The 18677-nt window shown below is 38.0% G+C and overlaps 2 protein-coding genes across 2 annotated transcripts; one reads left to right on the top strand and one right to left on the bottom strand.

Moving 5' to 3' along the window:
- The first annotated feature begins 10054 nt into the window (after window positions 1-10054).
- Window positions 10055-12073, top strand: LOC122668169 (putative WEB family protein At1g65010, chloroplastic). Its single transcript, XM_043864765.1, has one exon. The coding sequence runs from the start codon at window positions 10055-10057 to the stop codon at window positions 12071-12073; it is 2019 nt and encodes a 672-aa protein (XP_043720700.1).
- Window positions 12074-12806: 733 nt separating this feature from the next.
- On the bottom strand, window positions 12807-17990 carry LOC122666853 (alcohol dehydrogenase-like 1). The gene is made up of 10 exons (XM_043862947.1): window positions 17862-17990; window positions 17614-17750; window positions 17474-17520; window positions 17050-17375; window positions 15988-16070; window positions 14160-14235; window positions 13969-14033; window positions 13738-13833; window positions 13167-13328; window positions 12807-13082 (listed from the first exon to the last, which is right to left on the bottom strand). The coding sequence occupies exons 1-10, from the start codon at window positions 17920-17922 to the stop codon at window positions 12966-12968; spliced, it is 1170 nt and encodes a 389-aa protein (XP_043718882.1). The 5' UTR covers window positions 17923-17990; the 3' UTR covers window positions 12807-12965.
- Window positions 17991-18677: the final 687 nt, after the last annotated feature.

Here is an 18677-nt window from a genome sequence, read left to right as displayed (position 1 = left end):
GGATAAAAAATCAGGGCCAAAATCAGGGTCGAACTGAACCGGAGGTCTCAACCCAGACCCGACCCGACCCTGACTCAAGGTTAGGCATTTCTGACCCTAACTCGCCCTCAGGGTTAGAAATCTTTAACCCAGGCCCTGTTCGGGCTCAGGACAGGTTCAGGCCAACAGATCCAAACTTGCACGACCGATTCCAAATTAAGTTGCAGGAATCAGCTTTAATCGTGGCAAGCATATGTTCTTAACCAATTAGGGATCTTTTTCTCATTAATATATTATCACGTGGCAGTGACTAAAAAACTAGGTAACCTACGAGGTTTGCCTCCCTTGCTGAAGTCTGGGTATCTTGGTTCGGTAGTAATATGATGAAAAGACATTATAAAACATTCAAAACAGCACATCTAGTCCTTGATCTCAAGCAGTAAGTTAGTGAATAATCACAAAATTTGTTCGGAAGATTAGCAGTCCAGTACAAGGGTTTAAAATATCGGAATCCGTAGCTGGATCGGTCCAACCGATCAGATTGCAATAGGCCAGAATTGGTTTAAAACTGCCCTTACCCTAGTTTTTGTATAGGATCGGCTGAGCTAGATGGACCAGAATTAGGATCAGGTCCCTCTTTTTATCTGCATCACTCAATTGACTTTGTGTAATCATCTTAGAAGAAAGACTAATAAAAAAAAGATAAATGAGAGTGAGCTTAATTGTCATCATTTCTTTGCTTACATGACACTATCGTTAAGATACTCATTTTAAAAGACAAATAGATGAGCTTAGCATACTAAGAAATTCTTGTCTGAATTAATAGAATCTTAATCGATGTTGTTAGCTTCGTCACACTAACAATCTGATTAGGTTATCTTGGTCAATTATGGTGACATATTTCACTGTGAGTTCAGCATATCTAGAGAGCAAAGTGAACGTGGATTGATGAAATATTTGACTATTGCATTGATACATCAACGGCATTTGATCATCCTGAAAAGAATTGACTTGCCACCCTCATCTTCTGGGATCCGGATCGTCTATTGCGCAGCTGCCGACGTGATGTCAGCATCATCCACCATTCATAAAATCCAACACACAAACTATAACCAATTAAGAGGATAAGATAACAACCAAAAACCAATCTAAAACCTCACATTATTGAGACAACTCATTAGTTGAAATCACACTTCAGTAGCAGCTATGAATCCACCTCATCTATAGGAGCACCACCCCCAAAAAAAAAAATAAAAAAGATTTAATTCCCACCTAACTACTCCTTTCATCTACTGAGGAAAGGGACTCTTAACTGTGACAATTCATTACAGAGGAATCCCCAAGTTCCTTTCTTTTGCCGAGCTATACTTACCTTCTGTTCCAACTTTGAAATGATTACCGAGTCTGTTTCTTATTTGCATTTCATTAATCTTTGAAGTAGAAAATTATTATCAGGTATATCAGAAATGCAATCGCAATTTGGTCTGCTTGATGAAGAACTCAAGGAAGCAAAGGAACAATTGATAGCAGTGGAGGCAGAGAAAGAATGCTTGCTCGATGAACTCAGAGAGATGAAGGCTGCCAAGGAAGCAAACGTGAAGCCGAATGAGGCCTTGTTGGCTCACACAGGACCACAGCAGTGTTCAGAGATTGACAAGTCTCTTGTTGATGAATTGGAGTGGGCAAGCATTGAGGTGGCCAAGAAAAGGGATCGGGCATGGCACCTTGAGCTCGAAGCAGTTAAGAAGCAACACGCAGTGGATGTGGATGCTTTCTCTTCTGCTCTCCAAGAGCTCGACCAGGTCCATTAAGAACTCACAGTAGCATTGGAAGGGAAGGATGCTGATGTCAAGATGGCTGAGGCTGTGAGGAATGTGGTTGAGACCAATGCTAGAATGGTCCAAGAAATCTCTGCAGAGGTTGAATCCGTGACCAGAATCTTTAGCTAATTCAAGGGAACAATTGGAAATCAAACATACAGATGTAGAAGCCCTGAGGGTTGACCTCAAAAAGGCAAAATACCTTGCCGTAGTATTGGAGGAGAAAGAAGCATCATTAAAGAAACTGAAACAGGATCTGACCAATACAAAAAAGTCAAAGTCTCAAGCAATGGATGAATTATCTGAAGCTAAATATGATAAGAGTATGAAATGGAGAAAGCAAAGGAATCAGAATCTAAAATGTTAAGCTTACTGACATTACAAACAAAACAGCTTGAACAAACCAAGATTTTGATTGAAGAGTGTAGGCTTGAGGTTACTTGTCTCAATGAGAAGGTTGAATACTTAGAAAGGTCAGATGAGCAGAATAGTACAGAAAATGCCCCATCTCATAGCTGCTATGCATATTCCATGGAAGAAACTGTTGCTACTCTTAAGTCTGAGCTTCAATTTGTAAAAGAATGCTTGAACCACTCCCAAGAAGGGGAAGCACTAGCTCAATCAAAGGCCAAATCTTTAGCACATGAGTTGAACCTTCTTAGAACTGAACTGAAGTTAGCTACAGATGCAGAAGAGACGAATAGGAAGGCCATGGTGTTTTCATAATACGAGGACCCTTATAAAATAGTTTTTTAAATGAAAAATAAAAGGGAGGAAAGTAATTTCATTTTCTTGTGCAAGCAAGGTTACCTGAGTACATACATGAATTTCACTTCAGCATGGTGTTGTGTATTTTAAGTTTGCACAATTAACATGGAACAAAGGAATGGAATTAAAGCCTTTACAGAATCGAAAACACTAAAGCTGTGGAAGGTCATTTTTCTTTCAAGTTTCTTAGACACATATACCACTTTTATCTTTTCCCTAGGCACAACATTCATAAGAAAACCACTCATAAGTCATAATTCATCTATCCATTCATCACATAATGATAAGATTGAAAGTTGAACTTGTAAAATCATATTTCTCCCACAACCTTCAAAACAATGATATATAAGGCTTGAAAGTGACAAAATAACAAATAGAAGCACATCATTTATAGAAAGCTATAATACTCTAGTTTCAAGTGAAAACCATAAATGTCAAAGCTAGGCAGTATCCAAAATTTGTACTTAGATGTCTCAAACAGATTAGCATGTCTTCTAAAAATTAAACTAGGTAATGTACTTTCTAGTAGATACTGAGAAAAAATGGAGTCAATCCTTCCAACCAATACTTTCAACCTAGCCAAGTATCATTGCAAAGGAAATTAGAGCATGGGCTACTGCAACGATTTGCTTGAAATGAGGCTGTTCAAGTGTGTTATACAATGATTACGGTTAGCCTTGACAAATGGTAACTGGTTTACCTGCTTCAGTTTCAAATCAGCTACCAAACAGGAACCAAAGTCCACAAATCTGTCTACGAATAAAATTGCTCTGTCATTTCCAATGCTACCAATTGGTACACAATCCTTGTAATCAAACCATTCAAATTGACCGATGGGGAGGCGTTGTCTAATCCACCTTTTCACATAAAAGTCCATCCAGAGTCAACATATCAACATGATCACTACGAACTGCCACACAAGATACAAACCCTCCCAAAGCTATTAGGTAACGATCTGTTGACGTGGACTGTGAGATTAAAGTCCTATGAGAAGTTCCATTAGTAATGTCTATGGAGAACAAGAACATTCGATTACCTTCAGTAAAAATGGAATATACGAAACTCTTAACAGATACGGCTTGGTCGACATTCGTAGGCAACTAAAGCCCTTCGACTAGTTTCCATTCTTTAGAACCAAGAGTGAGTATCTTATAAACTAAGCGAAGTCCATTCTCATCTTCATCATAAGTCTGGCACACGATCTTGTATTCTAGTGAGAACATTCCCTATGGAAACATATCCCCGCTTTGGATAGTCTTGCACCAATAGAAGGTCATTGCAGGAAGCACATGCTGGCTTGGTCAAAGACATTCAAATCCCGAATCACCACCTCTTCACCTTTCATTTTTATAAAACCCAATCTGTATGAATCATATAGTAGAGTTTGGAGCATGATACCAGATTCCGCGTAAGAAAGGTTGGAATTAGCAAATCGAGGATCAACCATCAGGTTAAACCATTGCTTGCACAACACCCTTGAATTGTACAAAGGATCAGCTTCAACTCTCTTGAGGATGTTGGAGATAATATCCGGACCTAATATTTCAAAATTGACCTTTCTATTCCTCTTAATCTTAGGCATCTCAAATGGTTGATTGAGTAAACAGATATTCTATATAGCAAAGTAAAAGAGAGAGAAGGGGGGGAGGGGGGGGGGGGGCGGAACCAAGATTAGGAAATTCACCCAAAAATGAAACTGCAGATGTAAGGAAATCCAGATTTCCATTTTGAAATGTGATTCAGATCAATAGCGTTAGTAATGTTCCATCCACTGAGAATGTTGAAGAAAAAGAAAACTCTTACCTACAGTGATATCCTATACGGCTAATACTTTAAAGAATGGGTGGAGGTAAGAGGTCCATTTTAGACTGGGTGACTTAGTCACCGTGGCCTGAGAAGATGTTGGGAGAAGGTCGTCGGGGACCTGGCTCCTGTCCAGCCGTGGCGGGAGCACCACCTGTGAAATGACCGCCCCACCCCTGTTTTTGCTGTCGTCCACGGCTGGACAGAAATCCTTTTCCGGTCGGTCGGGGTTAAGTAGGAGTTGGGTTACAGGATAACATTGGTCATCTTTAGTTAAAATCTAAGAAATAGATTGGTTCTGACAGTAATGATGCATCAATAACAGGGGTAGGTGGATTGCTGAGCCAAACCATGTTCGGTCAATCATGGTTGGGTCTGCGTAGTCACAGGGGTGTGCCTCACTTAGAAGATGGCGTTCATCGTCGCCTGAGACGATGATTGGATAGATGGCCAATAGGTGCTTCTGTTTGAGCACAGGGGAAAATAATAGGTAATGTAGGCAGGGGGTGATTCATGTTTAATGTTAAGAACCCTAGAGGTTTAAGAAGGAAGAGAAACATAATATACCTGAAAATACTGATCCGGTTGAAGATGATGGAGCAGCTTCCTCTCTTTCGTCAGCTCCGATGATCTTGAGCAACTGCTTCTTCTTCTTCTTGGCAGTACACCACCGTTCTTAGAACAGCTGCTAGTTTGTCTACATTTCTTGAGAATCAAGAATGCTACTAAAACCATCATTCATATGACATCGCATGGCATGGCATGGCATATCCAGCAGATGGATGCGGTGGCTTTGACAGCTTAGAGAAAAGTAAAAACATTTTGTTAAAATCATCACTAAATAAGCTTCTTCTTAATTAAACCCCTTGTCCGCCTGCTTCTGACTTGTGAGTGAGGCAGAAAAGACAAGCTTTTTTTTTTTTTATTTTGTAAATGAGAGAAAAGATAGCATGTTGTTTCAGAGAATAATGGCTCGTCAATCTATTTTTCCTGCTTAAAGATAAAGATTAGTGGTGTCTATTGGTTCGGTTCTGGGGTATCGATCTGGCTTTTTAACGATTCCAACACTAAGAGGATAAGCTAATCAGTTCCACACTTGAAAACCAATTATACATTCGAGGGGTCATTCATACATTAAAATTTTATCCTTATCCAATCTACACGTGGCGGATATTTGAATTTCTAAGAATGGCTTGTTCTATAAAGATTTTTACCTCAATATTTTTGTATACTGATCCAATACTTGCCAGGTATAATTAACAACGTACCACTGTCGATACTAATACAATTGAGCCGATACAACCGATCCGATACAGATTCCTAAATACATGGTGTGGATGCATTGGGAGGGGGGGGGAGGAGATTAACGAAATATTGGAATCAATCTAATATGGATTGACACGGCAAATCTATATCGATATATATTAGCGGAGACCCATCCAGCAGACGCAATTATTGTAAACTAAAACCTTGGTGCATCCTTTCATGTAGTGTAACACCATGGTTCTAAGTATCGGTATCGTATCGCCCGTATACGTACTAGTTTTACTAGTCATCGATATTGTATAGGTAGCACGGCACGGACAAGGGATAAAATAGTCATAAAATTTATTTTTTTAAGGATATTCAGGGGTAATTTTATTCGATACAATTAATCCAAGCTGATACCGTATCAATATCATATCGGTTTTGTAAGTTATACCCGTTCCAATACCATGCACTAAAACCATGTGTAACACAGTGAAACCAAAGGAAAGTATGATTACCTTCCATTCCTTCTGCAAAAGTATGTATTCATTTTCAAGTCTAGCTAACTCTTGTTCCAAATGAGCTATGTTTGCCTATAAGTAAGAATAAAAAGTAGATTAGTACAACAAATGAAACCAGACATGTGTTATCTTAGAAAGAAGGTCATCATGCAATTAGATACATTCAAGATACTTAGAACACAATCAATTTATAAAATTGGTAGGGATTCATAGTTTTAAAAATTTGAACCAGATAAATCGAATTAGCTGATTCGAATCAAAATTCGTTGAGCCTGATAGAGAGAGAGAAAGAGAGAGGGAAAATCATAAAACTAACATATAATTTATCAGGTGTAACTTCATAGTACATCAATATAACTATATAGATAATAGATATTATGAAAACATGACAACAACTAAAGCTCACAATAAATAAAGAGAAATGTTGAGAGGTAAAAGAGCAAAGCTCACCTGTGGAGCTTCCATGGTTGCTTCCTATTCTTAGTTTTCATATCAAGATGTGAAGTCTAGCTTCGGTATTTATAATATGGAGCTAACTCTATGGGGGGTGGAGAGGGGAGTACAGCCCTAACCTCCATCTTCTTCTATCAAGACTTGAACTTTCATGTTTAAAATAGCCAATATTTTTAAAAGAGTATGGTTTTTCTGCACAATCACAATCGTATATGGTGCATTGGCCCTTAGTCTTGTAAGGGGGCAAAAATGGTATTACAAGTTATCACTTTATGCTTATTATGGGAGAAAGAATATTAAATGGGCGCGTGTGGTGCTCTGTCCCTGTGCCCATACACAAGGGTGTGCAAAATGACCACTTCAACCTTAGAATTTTCACCTTTCTATGGGGGTATGGTAGTCATTTCGTGCACCCCAGTGTCTGGGCACAAGGGCGGTGCACTGCAAGTGCCCAGGTAGCATTCTCTTTCCCATATATTATATAAAAGATATTGAAGAGGAGTTTCATGACATAAAACAAGAGAACAACAATTTGTTAAAATCAATGAAGAAGGCAGAACACACTATTAAGGTGTGTGAGGTCAATGTGAGGAGGGGTTTCGGGGGTGAAACCAGACCTTTAGATCTGAATGACAAGGAGTTACCACCTAGATTAGGATCTAAAACTCATGCTAAAAATAAAATAAGAATGGCTCCAATCGAAACTGATCTAATCCAAAAATTAGGGTTCGCGTCAGGTTATGGCCCAGGGAAAATGTTAGGCATCCAATCCAATTAGACCTTTTTCGGTGTATTGATGTTGTATCAGTATCAGGCTCCAATAATATGGATACATATTATCGTAAGGATTATTTTTATTTTTTTTTATGAAAAGGAAAACTATAAATGACTTAAAGATTGAAATGTACAGCATGATTAAAGTGAAGAGCATTGTACGGATACTTAAAAGAGTAGGAAATTATCCTCCACATGTCCACCTGAGCCAAACTTGCTACAGTGAAAAAAAAATCAATCAAACCCATGTAAGAGCAACTCAACACAATTGAATTACAATTCGATTCCTCTACTTCCACCTGCCCCTACTGCCATGTGCGTCCTACTCGCAAGTAAGGTGGAATGTACCGTCTTACCCATGCCTGAGCGCATTATCCGAGTCGGGTAAGGTGGTACTTTCCATCGAATTTTTATCACCTCTAATTCGCTGTCTGCTCCAATTCCCTCCAATTCCTCATATAGGAGCAGAAATGACCACCCTACCCCACCTTGGGCAATATGTTCGAGCAGGGGATAGGGTGATCATTTCAGCTCCTATGTAAGGAATTGGAGGGAATTAGAGCGGGCAGCGAATTGGAGGTGATAACGATTCACTTTCCACCACGCTTGTGTGTGGGGGCGCACGGCAGTACCGGCCAGGCAGAAGTAGAGGAGTCGGATCCATTGAATTAAGCCTTATTATCTCAATAAATGATGCATGTTACACTCTTATTTTGAAACCTAACTCTATTTAAAGCCATACTTGTCAAATCTAATTCATCTACATTTAATTAGACCTATCTAAAGATTGACGTCTTCAAAACTGGATCAAAACTTAAACTGGAAAGGGGTCGAGTTTTAATTAATTTTTTGGTTTCAACCATTGGTCAGGCTTGCCCACTCTGATTTGTAAAGCACTTCAAAGAGAGAATTTTCAAAGAAGGCTAAGTGGAATCTTTCAAAAACAACAAAAGCAAGAGGTCAAACCTCACTACCATGGAATCATACTCCACTTTGATATTGGATTGGGTGGATATTGTCATATTGCTAATCAAATACTTGGGTTTGGACTTTTGGAGTTTGAAGGTCGTCCGTTCAAACACCATAACAAACGTTGAACAAGTCTGTCAAACAAGTAATAACCAAAACAACTAATTTTTGTTAGTTTTTATGGATTCGTCACGTTTCCGCCAAACAACTACAACCAAACACGCAACCTCTCTCTCTCACATTCGGAGCAGAGACACTGTTTTGGTCTTGTAGCTAACAACGAATCCACCAGTCCACCACCCTTTCTCTGTTCCTAAATTTCTGGCCTTTTATCTTTTCTCTTCCTGATCAGAAAAAAAAAAAAAGAGTATAGCAGAACTGAAGAAGATAAGCTTCCATTCGATATAGTCTTCCATACTCACATGCTGGTTTGTTTCTCTCTGTATTTAGATAAATTTGATTCTCAATTTTGTTTTTGTGTAGCTTCGCTTAATGTTTTAGGCGTTTTTTGATATTTGAGTAGGGTAAGTTATTGTTTGTAACCTGTCACAGCTTCTGTATCTTCATTGATTTTTGTTATTGGAATTCTGATCAGTTTAGTAGAATTCCAGAGATGGGTCTTCTGAAATTACACTGAGTACATCTTCTAGTTGAATTTCAGAGATTGGGTCTTCTGAAATTACGCTGAGTACACATTCATTTCTCAATTCTAAGGCTACCCCTGCATAATCCCCAAGTTCCTTTATTTTGCCGAGGTATCCCTCTGTTCTAACTTTTAAATGATTACTGGTTCTGTTTCTGATTTGCATTTCATTAAAAATTTGAATATGATGGTGTTTTTCTATAATTTGAAATAGAAACTTATTATCAGAAGATCAGAAACTGCAATCGCAATTTGGTCTGCCTGAGGAAGAAGGCTAACTGGAATCTTGGAAAAACAACAAAAGCACGAGGTCAAACGTTGAATAATTCTGTCAAACAAGTAATAACCAAAACAACTAATTTTTGTTAGTTTTTATGGATTCGTCACGTTTCCGCCAAACAACTACAACCAAACACGCGAACCTTTCTCTCTCACATTCGGAGCAGAGACACTGTTTTGGTCTTGTAGCTAACAACGAATCCACCAGTCCACCACCCTTTCTCTGTTCCTAAATTTCTGGCCTTTTATCTTTTCTTTCCTGATCAGAAAAAAAAAAAAAAAAAAAAAAGAGTACAGAAGAACTGAAGAAGATAAGCTTCAATTCGATATAGTCTTCCATACTCCCATGCTGGTTTGTTTCTCTCTGTATTTAGATAAATTTGATTCCCATTTTTGGTTTTGTGTAGCTTCGCTTAATGTTTTAGGCGTTTTTTGATATTTGAGTAGGGTAAGTTGTTTGTAACCTGTCACAGCTTCTGCATCCATTGATTTTTGTTATTGGAATTCTGATCAGTTTAGATGAATTCCAGAGATGGGTCTTCTGAAATTACACTAAGTACATCTTTTAGTTGAATTTCAGAGATTGGGTCTTCTGAAATTACGCTGAGTACACATTCATTTATCAATTCTAAGGCTCCCCCTGCATAATCCCCAAGTTCCTTTAGTTTGCCGAGGTATAACACCCTCTGTTCTAACTTTTATATGATTACTGGTTCTGTTTCTGATTTGCATTTCATTAAAAATTTGAATATGATGGTGTTTTTCTAAATAGAAACTTATTATCAGAGGATCAGAAAATGCAATCGCAATTTGGTCTGCCTGAGGAAGAACTCAAGGAGGCAAAGGAGCAGTTGACAGCAGTGGAGGCGGAGAAAGAATGCCTACTCGATGAACTCAGAGAGATGAAGAAGGTCGCTAAGGAAGCAAAATTGAGGCTGAGTGAGGCCTTGTTGGCTCAGACAGGACCACAGCAGTGTTCAGAGATTGAGAAGTCTCTGGATGATGAATTGGAGTGGTCAAGCATTGAGGTGGCCAAGAAAAGGGATCAGGCATGGCACCTTGATCTCGAGGCGGTTAAGAAGCAAAAGGCAATGGATGTGGATGCTTTCTCTTCTGCTCTCCAAGAGCTCGACCAGGTCCATCAAGAGCTCACAGTAGCATTGGATGCAGTCAAGATGGCTGAGGATATGAGGAATGTGGCTGACACCAATGCTAGAAGGGTCCAAGAACTCTCTGCAGAGGTTGAATCCGTGAAAGAATCTTTAGCTAATTCAAGGGAACAGTTGGAAATCAAACATACAGAAGTAGAAGCCCTGAGGATTGAACTCGAAAAGGCAAAATACCTTGCGGTAGTATTGGAGGAGAAAGAAGCATCATTAAAGAAACTGAAACACGATCTGAACTATACAAAAGAGTCAAAATCTCAAGCAATGGATGACTTATCTGAAGCTAAGAGGAAGCTTCATATGATAGAGTATGAAATGGAGAAAGCAAAGGAATCAGAATCTAAAATGTTAAGCTTACTGACCTTACAAACAAAACAGCTTGAACAAACCAAGATTTTGCTTGAGGAGTGTAGGTTTGAGTTAACCTGTCTCAATGAGAAGGTCGAATACTTAGAAAGGTCAGATGAGCAGAATAGTACAGAAAATGCCACATCTCATAGCTGCTATTCACATTCCATGGAAGAAACTGTTGCTGCTCTTAAGTCTGAGCTTCAATTTGTAAAAAAATGCTTGAACCACTCCCAAGAAGGGGAAGCACTAGCTCAATCAAAGGCCAAAGCTTTAGCACATGAGTTGAACCTTCTTAGAACTGAACTGAAGTTAGCTACAGATGCGGAAGAGAAGAATAGGAAGGCCATGGATGACCTGGCATTAGTACTGAGAGAAGTCTCAATGGAGGCCAATGAGGCAAAGGGAAAACTCATCTCAAGCCAATCTGAAAGAGAGAATGCAATGAGAGAGGTAGAATGCCTCAAGCAGGTCATGAAAAGTACAGAGGAGATGTATGTAGAGCTCTTAAGTAAAGCAAGAAATGAAATCAAACAGATCAAAGATGAAGCTGAGAGACTGAGAATAGAGGCTGAGGAATCAAACTTGGTCTGGAATAGAAAAGAAGTTGGGTTTATTAATTGTATAAAAGGAACTGAGGAGGAGTTTCATGACATAAAACAAGAGAACAGCAAATTGTTAGAATCAATGAGGGAGGCAGAGCACATTACTAAGGTGTCAAAGGAAGAAACCAACAAATTGCGAGATATACTCAAACAAGCACTGAATGAGGCTAATGTTGCGAAGGAAGCTGCAGAGATTGCCAGGAATGAGAATTACAAACTCAAGGATAGCCTAGCAGAGAAAGATATTACTTTGCAGGATCTAACCCGAGAAAATGAACGACTGAGAATCAATGAAGCCACAGCTCTTGAGAATATCAAGAACATGAGGAGATTACTTTCAACAGCAACAACAAGAAGAACAGCTACACAACAACCAGAAGAAGCATTCAAGGGACAAATTCCAACCTGTAAAGAGAGTGATGAAGATGGTAAGACACTAGCTGAAGTTGTCAGTGTTGATACTAAGGATCTAAGAGTTTCAAATGGATACAAGGAAGCAGATAAGGAACCTAAAAAGGACAAGACGCTCAAGACTTCTTCAGTATTCACCGATGATGCAGTGACATTAAACTCTGAAGATTTTGATCATCTAGATGGGAACCAAGTAAACAATATGGATGATGATAGAAACAAAAATAAAAAGAAGAACGCATTACTAAGAAGATTTGGTCATCTTCTGAAGAACAATCTTCCATAGGAAGGTGTCATCAATTAGCTAAGAGTATAAGCCTCCACTCAGATATTTGATGTTGATTATGACAGAAACATATATAGTACTTTTGTATATGTATATAGTCTGCTTGGTAGTTGGTTTGGACAGAAACTTACAGTTTGTAAATTATGATGTTTTTTTTATGTGATGTAAATTATGGTATTTTGAAAACATAGTCATTATATTGATATTGATATAAAATGACATTTTTTTTTCTAATTTATGGCTAGGTAAAAACAATTCTATTGGAAAATTTTAGACAGAAATTTTTTTAGTGTTTGTTTGTAGGAGATAAAATATGATGTCAATATCATTATAAGAAGTGTTAAAAGTTTGTTTGACATTTATTTAACATGATAAAATTAATTAAAATAAGCTAGTTATTGGTGTCACAAGGGTTCTACGTTTCCGAAAGTCACAAGACAGATCTGAGCTGTCTATTTTTATGGCTTTTCCTATCCTATCTATCAAGTGTGCACCCAATAAGAGTTGACCACGTGGCAATATAAATCTTCAAAGAAAAGTTTTTGAGAAAACAAATAGATAGCTGGAAATACAATTGAATTTTGATATGAGATTTGACTTGTGGCCTACCAAGACCATATCCTATCTATTTAAAGGTTGGATTTTCCAAATCACTCTTCCACATCTCCACATGACATTTATTAAGTGACTACAAAGCAAAATTTGAAATTTTTGGGTTCCAATTTGAACAAAATGAAACTAAACCAGGCATTTATTTTTGGGAATAATAACAATTAATACCCAAGCAGTAATAAACATTATTTTTTGAATAAGATCAAATAAAAAAGAAAGTGGAAAAGAAGAAAAAAAAACAGCAAGGGAGATTGAGCAGCTCATGCATCGAGGTATGTATCTATCTGTCCATCCATATAATGCAACGCAAGCTTTTCCCTTGGAGGAGTAAATCAAAAGCTTTGTTTATGTCCTGGAAGCCCACCTCGTCAGTTATGAATTCGTCTAACTGAAGCTCCTGCAAATCCCATATATCACCCACCAACTTAGCTTTTCTTTTTTTCTACATTCATTATGAGAGAGAAAGAGAGAGAGAGAGTACCTTGTCAAGATACATTTTGGCGAGACGAGGAATATCAGATTTGGCTTTGATTCCCCCAAACAAGGAACCAGCAATGCTCTTCCCTCTGAGGATCATGAAGGAGTTGACACTAATAGGTGCCCCGTGCATCTCCACACCCAATATCACTGTACTTCCCCAACCCTATCCATCATCAATTAGACAATTATCAAAAATGCCAACAAATGGAAATGAATATTAAATACAAAATGACATCTTTTTGTAATTTTAGCTTCTTCATCCATTCATTTTAAGCTGAATTTGTACCAATGAGATGCTTGCTTGATCCTCGATACTGAAACGTTATACTTCATTAGCATAGTGATGGGAAAGAAAACCCTAAAAAAATAGAGTTTTTTAAGTTTTTTTCATACCATGAGAATTCTGGTATAGCCCGACTCAAATTAGAGTGAGAGGAGATGTGTTGATGCGAGGAAGAGGGATTTAAGGGGATTTAGTTCACGGTATTGGTGCTGGGATTGGTCATCACCGATACCGATATGAATAGGGTTGAAATGTATAAGGGGGTGTAGTAGTTTGTTGTAATACATACATCTCTGCAACTAGCGAAGGCGTCTGCCATCACATTAGCCAAGCCAATGCATTCGAAGCAATAGTCAGCACCTCCTTCAGTCATTTCCACAATCACCTGTGGCGCAACATTCTCCATTACTTAAAAACACTGATCGTATCGGATCGGACCTCACTGATTTAATTATTTCATCCACAAATGATAAATCCATGGAGGAAAGATAGACAGACAGAGAAAGGGAAAAACACGAACCTCACTGATGGGTCTCTCTCCACAGTCCTTTGGGTTCACAAAGTCGGTGATTCCAAATTTCTTTCCTGCAAAAAATAATGAATTTGCTTTATTTTTCATTCCTAATCCGGTATATTGGTAGATAACTCACTAGATAATGCATAATAATTTCAAAATATAAGCAAAATTGAGGGTCACATAGTGCATCAAACCTATCTCAGATTTTTCAGGATTCAGGTCAACACCGATGATTTTTGAAGCTCCACTCAATTTTGCTCCCACTGCAACCTGTATATGTGCATGGAGTGTAAGTAGTCTCAGGTAATTCTGTTGTCACTTGTTTCTATAAACTTTTATTTTTTATATTCTTTTTTTGTTTTGGGTACAAGATTATTGGGATAGAAAACGTTACCTGGTAGTGTGCAGTGCATTGTCCTAGAAACCAGACACAATACATGCAAAATGATCACTGTACCCTTAATTTTCAGCTTTCCACGGAATTTAACGGTCATTCATTCAACCCTCTGTCTAAATGCAGGGGCCATGCACCACACACGAGCGTTCTTTCTCTCATTTTTTTTTCAGAAAAATTATTAATGTGGCAAGCAAATTACTATTATGGAAAACCCTCTTCAAAATAAAATTTGGAGAAGAATTCTCTCCAAAAGCATAGAGTGCACATGAAATGAAAGCATCAAGAAGGATGAGATTTCCGTACTTTCATGGGGTGGGTTTGTGTGGATGATCATTTTGTCCCATCTTATGTTTGGGCACAAGAGTTCTACTCCTTAACAGAAATCTTTTTTCATAAAATTTATTAAGTAAAATTAAAACAATTTGATCAAAAGATTTTATTAGGAAATTGTCTATTATTTTCATGGGAAAAAGTTCTCTGTCCGGGAGTATGGTCTACACCAGCACTCCCATGAGTCTCTCTCTCCTCCTCATATGAAAAGACACTTCTATCCCTTTGTTTTAAGCAGAAGAGAGATAGACACATGGGAACGCTGACGTAGATCACACTGTACAAAAACTGCTTCCATATTTTCATTTAGTAATAAAGGATCAATCTTTTTTGTTACGAGTCACATCATCGCTAAAAGGAGAATGGTCCTAAAAGGACAGACAAGGAAAAGAGAAGATAGGTACTTCAACCTTTAGGGTTTCTACTTTTCCCCTGACCTTTTGTCCCTCACTACGCTAACGTCATCATAATGGGGGCCATATGAGTATATGATCACGGTAGGTGAAAAAACAATAAAAATCTTATGTAAGAAGACAACAGTACACTTATGTTTAGGTAACTATTTTTCCTTAATTTAAATGTCATTGGCTTTGCTCCTCATTGTAAAGTAATAAGAACTGAATCGTCAAAGAACAACTGGCTTGAGGTTAGTGTAGTTGAGCCTAGGCCCAATAGATCTATGTTGTGTTTGGTATGTATTCTTAGAATATATTTTGGGTATAGAACGTATTATAAAACAAGAAAAAAAAAATAAAAAGAATTTCAAAATGCATTCTAGACTGAAAATCTATTATGAGGATTCATGCCAAACACAGCCTTATAGTTCAAGACCTCATGTTCCTCATCTAGCTTAGGAACCCTCCTCTCTCTCTCTCTCTCTCTCTCTCTCTCTCCAAAAAAAATGTTATGAACCATCATATAAAATAAACATCCTAGAAATCTATGACGATCAGGCCTAATCCCCTATCAACATAATAACTATTATGTGTAAAAAAATTTAAGAATCTAATTAAATAAATGACTTTTATAGAAAACATGATTTTACAGGTTAAATGTCAAATTAGCAAAAAATACATCATTTTTTTTTCAAAATTTGTTACCTACACGGCTACACAAAACAAATAGGACCTTAATAGATAGATGACGGGATATTAAGACCACATCATTTGACCTTGATATTTTTTATTAAATTTTTTTTTTTTGGATAGAAATTTGAACTTGGTATTGAAATAGGAAAAAAGTGGGTGAGACCTTGGAATGAAGACAATTAAAAAAAAAGTCAAGATCATACGTACAGCAAGTCCAACTGCTCCAAGTCCAAAAATGGCTACTGTAGACCCTTCTTCTACTTTGGCTATCTTTGTTGCTGCCCCCACCCCTGCATTTCCCATATAAATCTAATCTAATTAATCTCACTTTTTGTTGTCTCAATTCAGATTAGTTGGTAGAATAGTTTATATGCAAAAATAAACAAATACATAATAGTCATCCACCATTGGTAGAAACACCAAATTGATTTTACTCAAACTAACGAATAAGTTAACATAAGACTTTCTAAAATAATTAATAAAGCATTTGTCGCCCTGGCCGCCCGGGCATGTGGTTAATTGGGTTGGTAAATACATCCAACACTTATATGTGCACCCCATAAGCAAATCCAATCCCCTTCCTCATATTCCAATCTTTTATGAATAATTTATTTGGTTTTCCCACCTAAATCTTGAAGTCAAATATGCACATCATAAGAATAATTTAAAATTTGGATCAGAATTGGCTCTGATTATGATAAATTATGATTCCTACAATTTGTTTTAGACTTGATCATGTACCTGCACCAGTCACAGTTGCGCACAAAATGATCGATGCATACCCTAAAAAGACAAAAAAGTTCAGGGGTGCATTGTTCGTTTCACATGTGGTTGTGTCTGGACACAGGTACATGCTGTGCTACACGGCTGGATAATGTTTCTTTTCCCAAAATTTTTATTAAAAAGAGCCGAATATATTCTATTGCCTATTTAAGGTCTCATCTGGATACAGCTAAACCTGGCTTTCATTATCTATTATATTCTAATATTCCAATTACATGATTAAAAAAAACATCAGATCCATAAATCCTTTATTTTTAATTCCTTTGTTCTTCCAAAACTCTTGCTTTAATAAAAAAAAAAAAAGGGACGTTGATCTCTGTGCTCCAGCACAGGCTATGTCCAAGCACATAGGGGTGGGCGCAATGATCACCGTACTCTCCTGAGTGACAAACCCATGTGCCTGGGCGCAGCAGCCTCATTCTCCCATAAAAAAAAATTCAGGTTAATTCCATTAAACAATGAAAACAATAGAGGTGACAGACTAACCAGTGGAAACGCCACAGCTAAGCAAGCAAGCTTTGTCCGCAGGGATAGGTTGAGTGACCTTGACAAGGTGAATAATGTCCACCACTGTATACTCAGAGAAGCTAGAAACAGATAAGAAATGGTTGATCACTTCACCATTTGAGTCTCTAAATCTGCTGCTTCCGTCCCTGGGCATTCCTGGGTTCACTTTGAACGGTATCTTTGAGCAGATATTGCTCTTCTCTGACTTGCAGTCTTTACATTCTTCACAGTTTGCCAAGAACACTGGAACCACTATGTCCCCCTTCTCTACCTCCTCCACAAACTCCCCAACACTCTCCACAACTCTGAAACAAAACAAAACAAAAAATAGAAAAAGATTTTTAACAGAGACACTTTGATGATACGAAAATGGATTTTTTGAATGAAATTCAATTGGAATTACCCGACTGCCTCATGCCCGAAAATTGTAGGGAAAGTCCCGAAAGGTTTCTGCAAATCAAAATTGAATTAGAACTGTTCATTTCCACCCAAGATCTCATTTTTTATTTGGGAATTTGAAGGGAGAAGCAGAGGAAAACTTACTTGCATCTTCCAGAAGGTAACATCGCTGTGACACAGAGAGGTACAGAGTATCTTGATTCGAACTTCCCAGGCTTGAGGTGGGGCTACTTCGATTTCTTCTATCACCAGAGCTTCTTCTGGGTTTTTGCATATTGCAGCTGTTGACTTCAAAGAGTTAAGAACAGAGACTGTAACAGATTTAAAAAAAAAAAAAGGAGTATAAATCTATATGAGATAGAAGAAAGGGATTCTTGTTAAGAAGAATGAACCTTTGCACCGAATGGGTTTCCCTGCAGTCTCTGAAGGGTTTGTCTCAGTTTCGTTATCCATGGTTTTGAGATGAAAGAAAGGAAATCTCTACCTCTTCTTTGATCAGGAGAACATAATACATATAAAGAAACGCGTTTGAGGTTGAATTTTAAACGATGAAATAGAACCCCTTTTTTTTTTGGGTAAAAAAACGATGAAATAGAACACAACACAGGTGAAGGAGACCATGTTCTTAATTTTTATTCATATTTATTAAAAGGGCAAGTAACTGTTACCTGGACGCGCGGTACGACTGCCCTGCTCCTATGCCCAAAAGTCCAAAACACAGGAGCATGCGAACTGACTGCCGCACCCTATGAAAGACTGAATTTCTCAGGGTGTGACGGTCATTTCACAAATCCTGTGTTTGGACGCAAGGGCAGTGCACCACACATGCCCAGGCGCTTTTTTACTCAGCACTAATTGTAGAAATTCCAACCAAATCGTTATCTCTTTTATTTTCAGCATTGACCAAAATTTGAAATGGACTGGGGATTCCTTTTCACCTTCACTGATGATGATGTATCGTGAGCAGTGATTTAGTAATTGGTATCAAATACCATTCTGTATCGGCCTTGGATCGGGTTGGAATCGGAGAAAAAGGTGTCTTTTTGGGCCTGGCACAATATCGGCTCAGATCGGTCTATATTGGACCTTTATCGGGTCGGATCAGTTTTGCCTCGGTGTGTACTTTTTTTCCCTGACCAGGATTGACCAAGTATGATACAATACTGATTCCTCGTTCCATGGTCATGAAACTTAAACTAACATTCTCT

This window comes from Telopea speciosissima, chromosome 7 (genome assembly GCF_018873765.1).
Source record: "Telopea speciosissima isolate NSW1024214 ecotype Mountain lineage chromosome 7, Tspe_v1, whole genome shotgun sequence".
NCBI classification, from domain to species: Eukaryota; Viridiplantae; Streptophyta; class Magnoliopsida; order Proteales; family Proteaceae; genus Telopea; species Telopea speciosissima.
The sequence above is the reverse complement of the archived record's forward strand: the minus strand, read 5'-3'. Positions and strand labels throughout refer to the sequence as shown.

Excerpts from the sequence above, each read along its gene's own strand:
- LOC122668169 (XM_043864765.1), top strand. The coding sequence starts at position 10,055 with ATGCAATCGCAATTTGGTCTGCCTGAGGAAGAACTCAAGGAGGCAAAG.
- LOC122666853 (XM_043862947.1), bottom strand. The coding sequence starts at position 17,922 with ATGGATAACGAAACTGAGACAAACCCTTCAGAGACTGCAGGGAAACCC. Across the intron at positions 17,521-17,613 it reads TTACCTTCTGGAAGATGCAA|AAACCTTTCGGGACTTTCCC; the intron begins GTAAGTTTTCCT and ends TTTGATTTGCAG. Across the intron at positions 13,083-13,166 it reads CCAAAATGTATCTTGACAAG|GAGCTTCAGTTAGACGAATT; the intron begins GTACTCTCTCTC and ends TGGGATTTGCAG.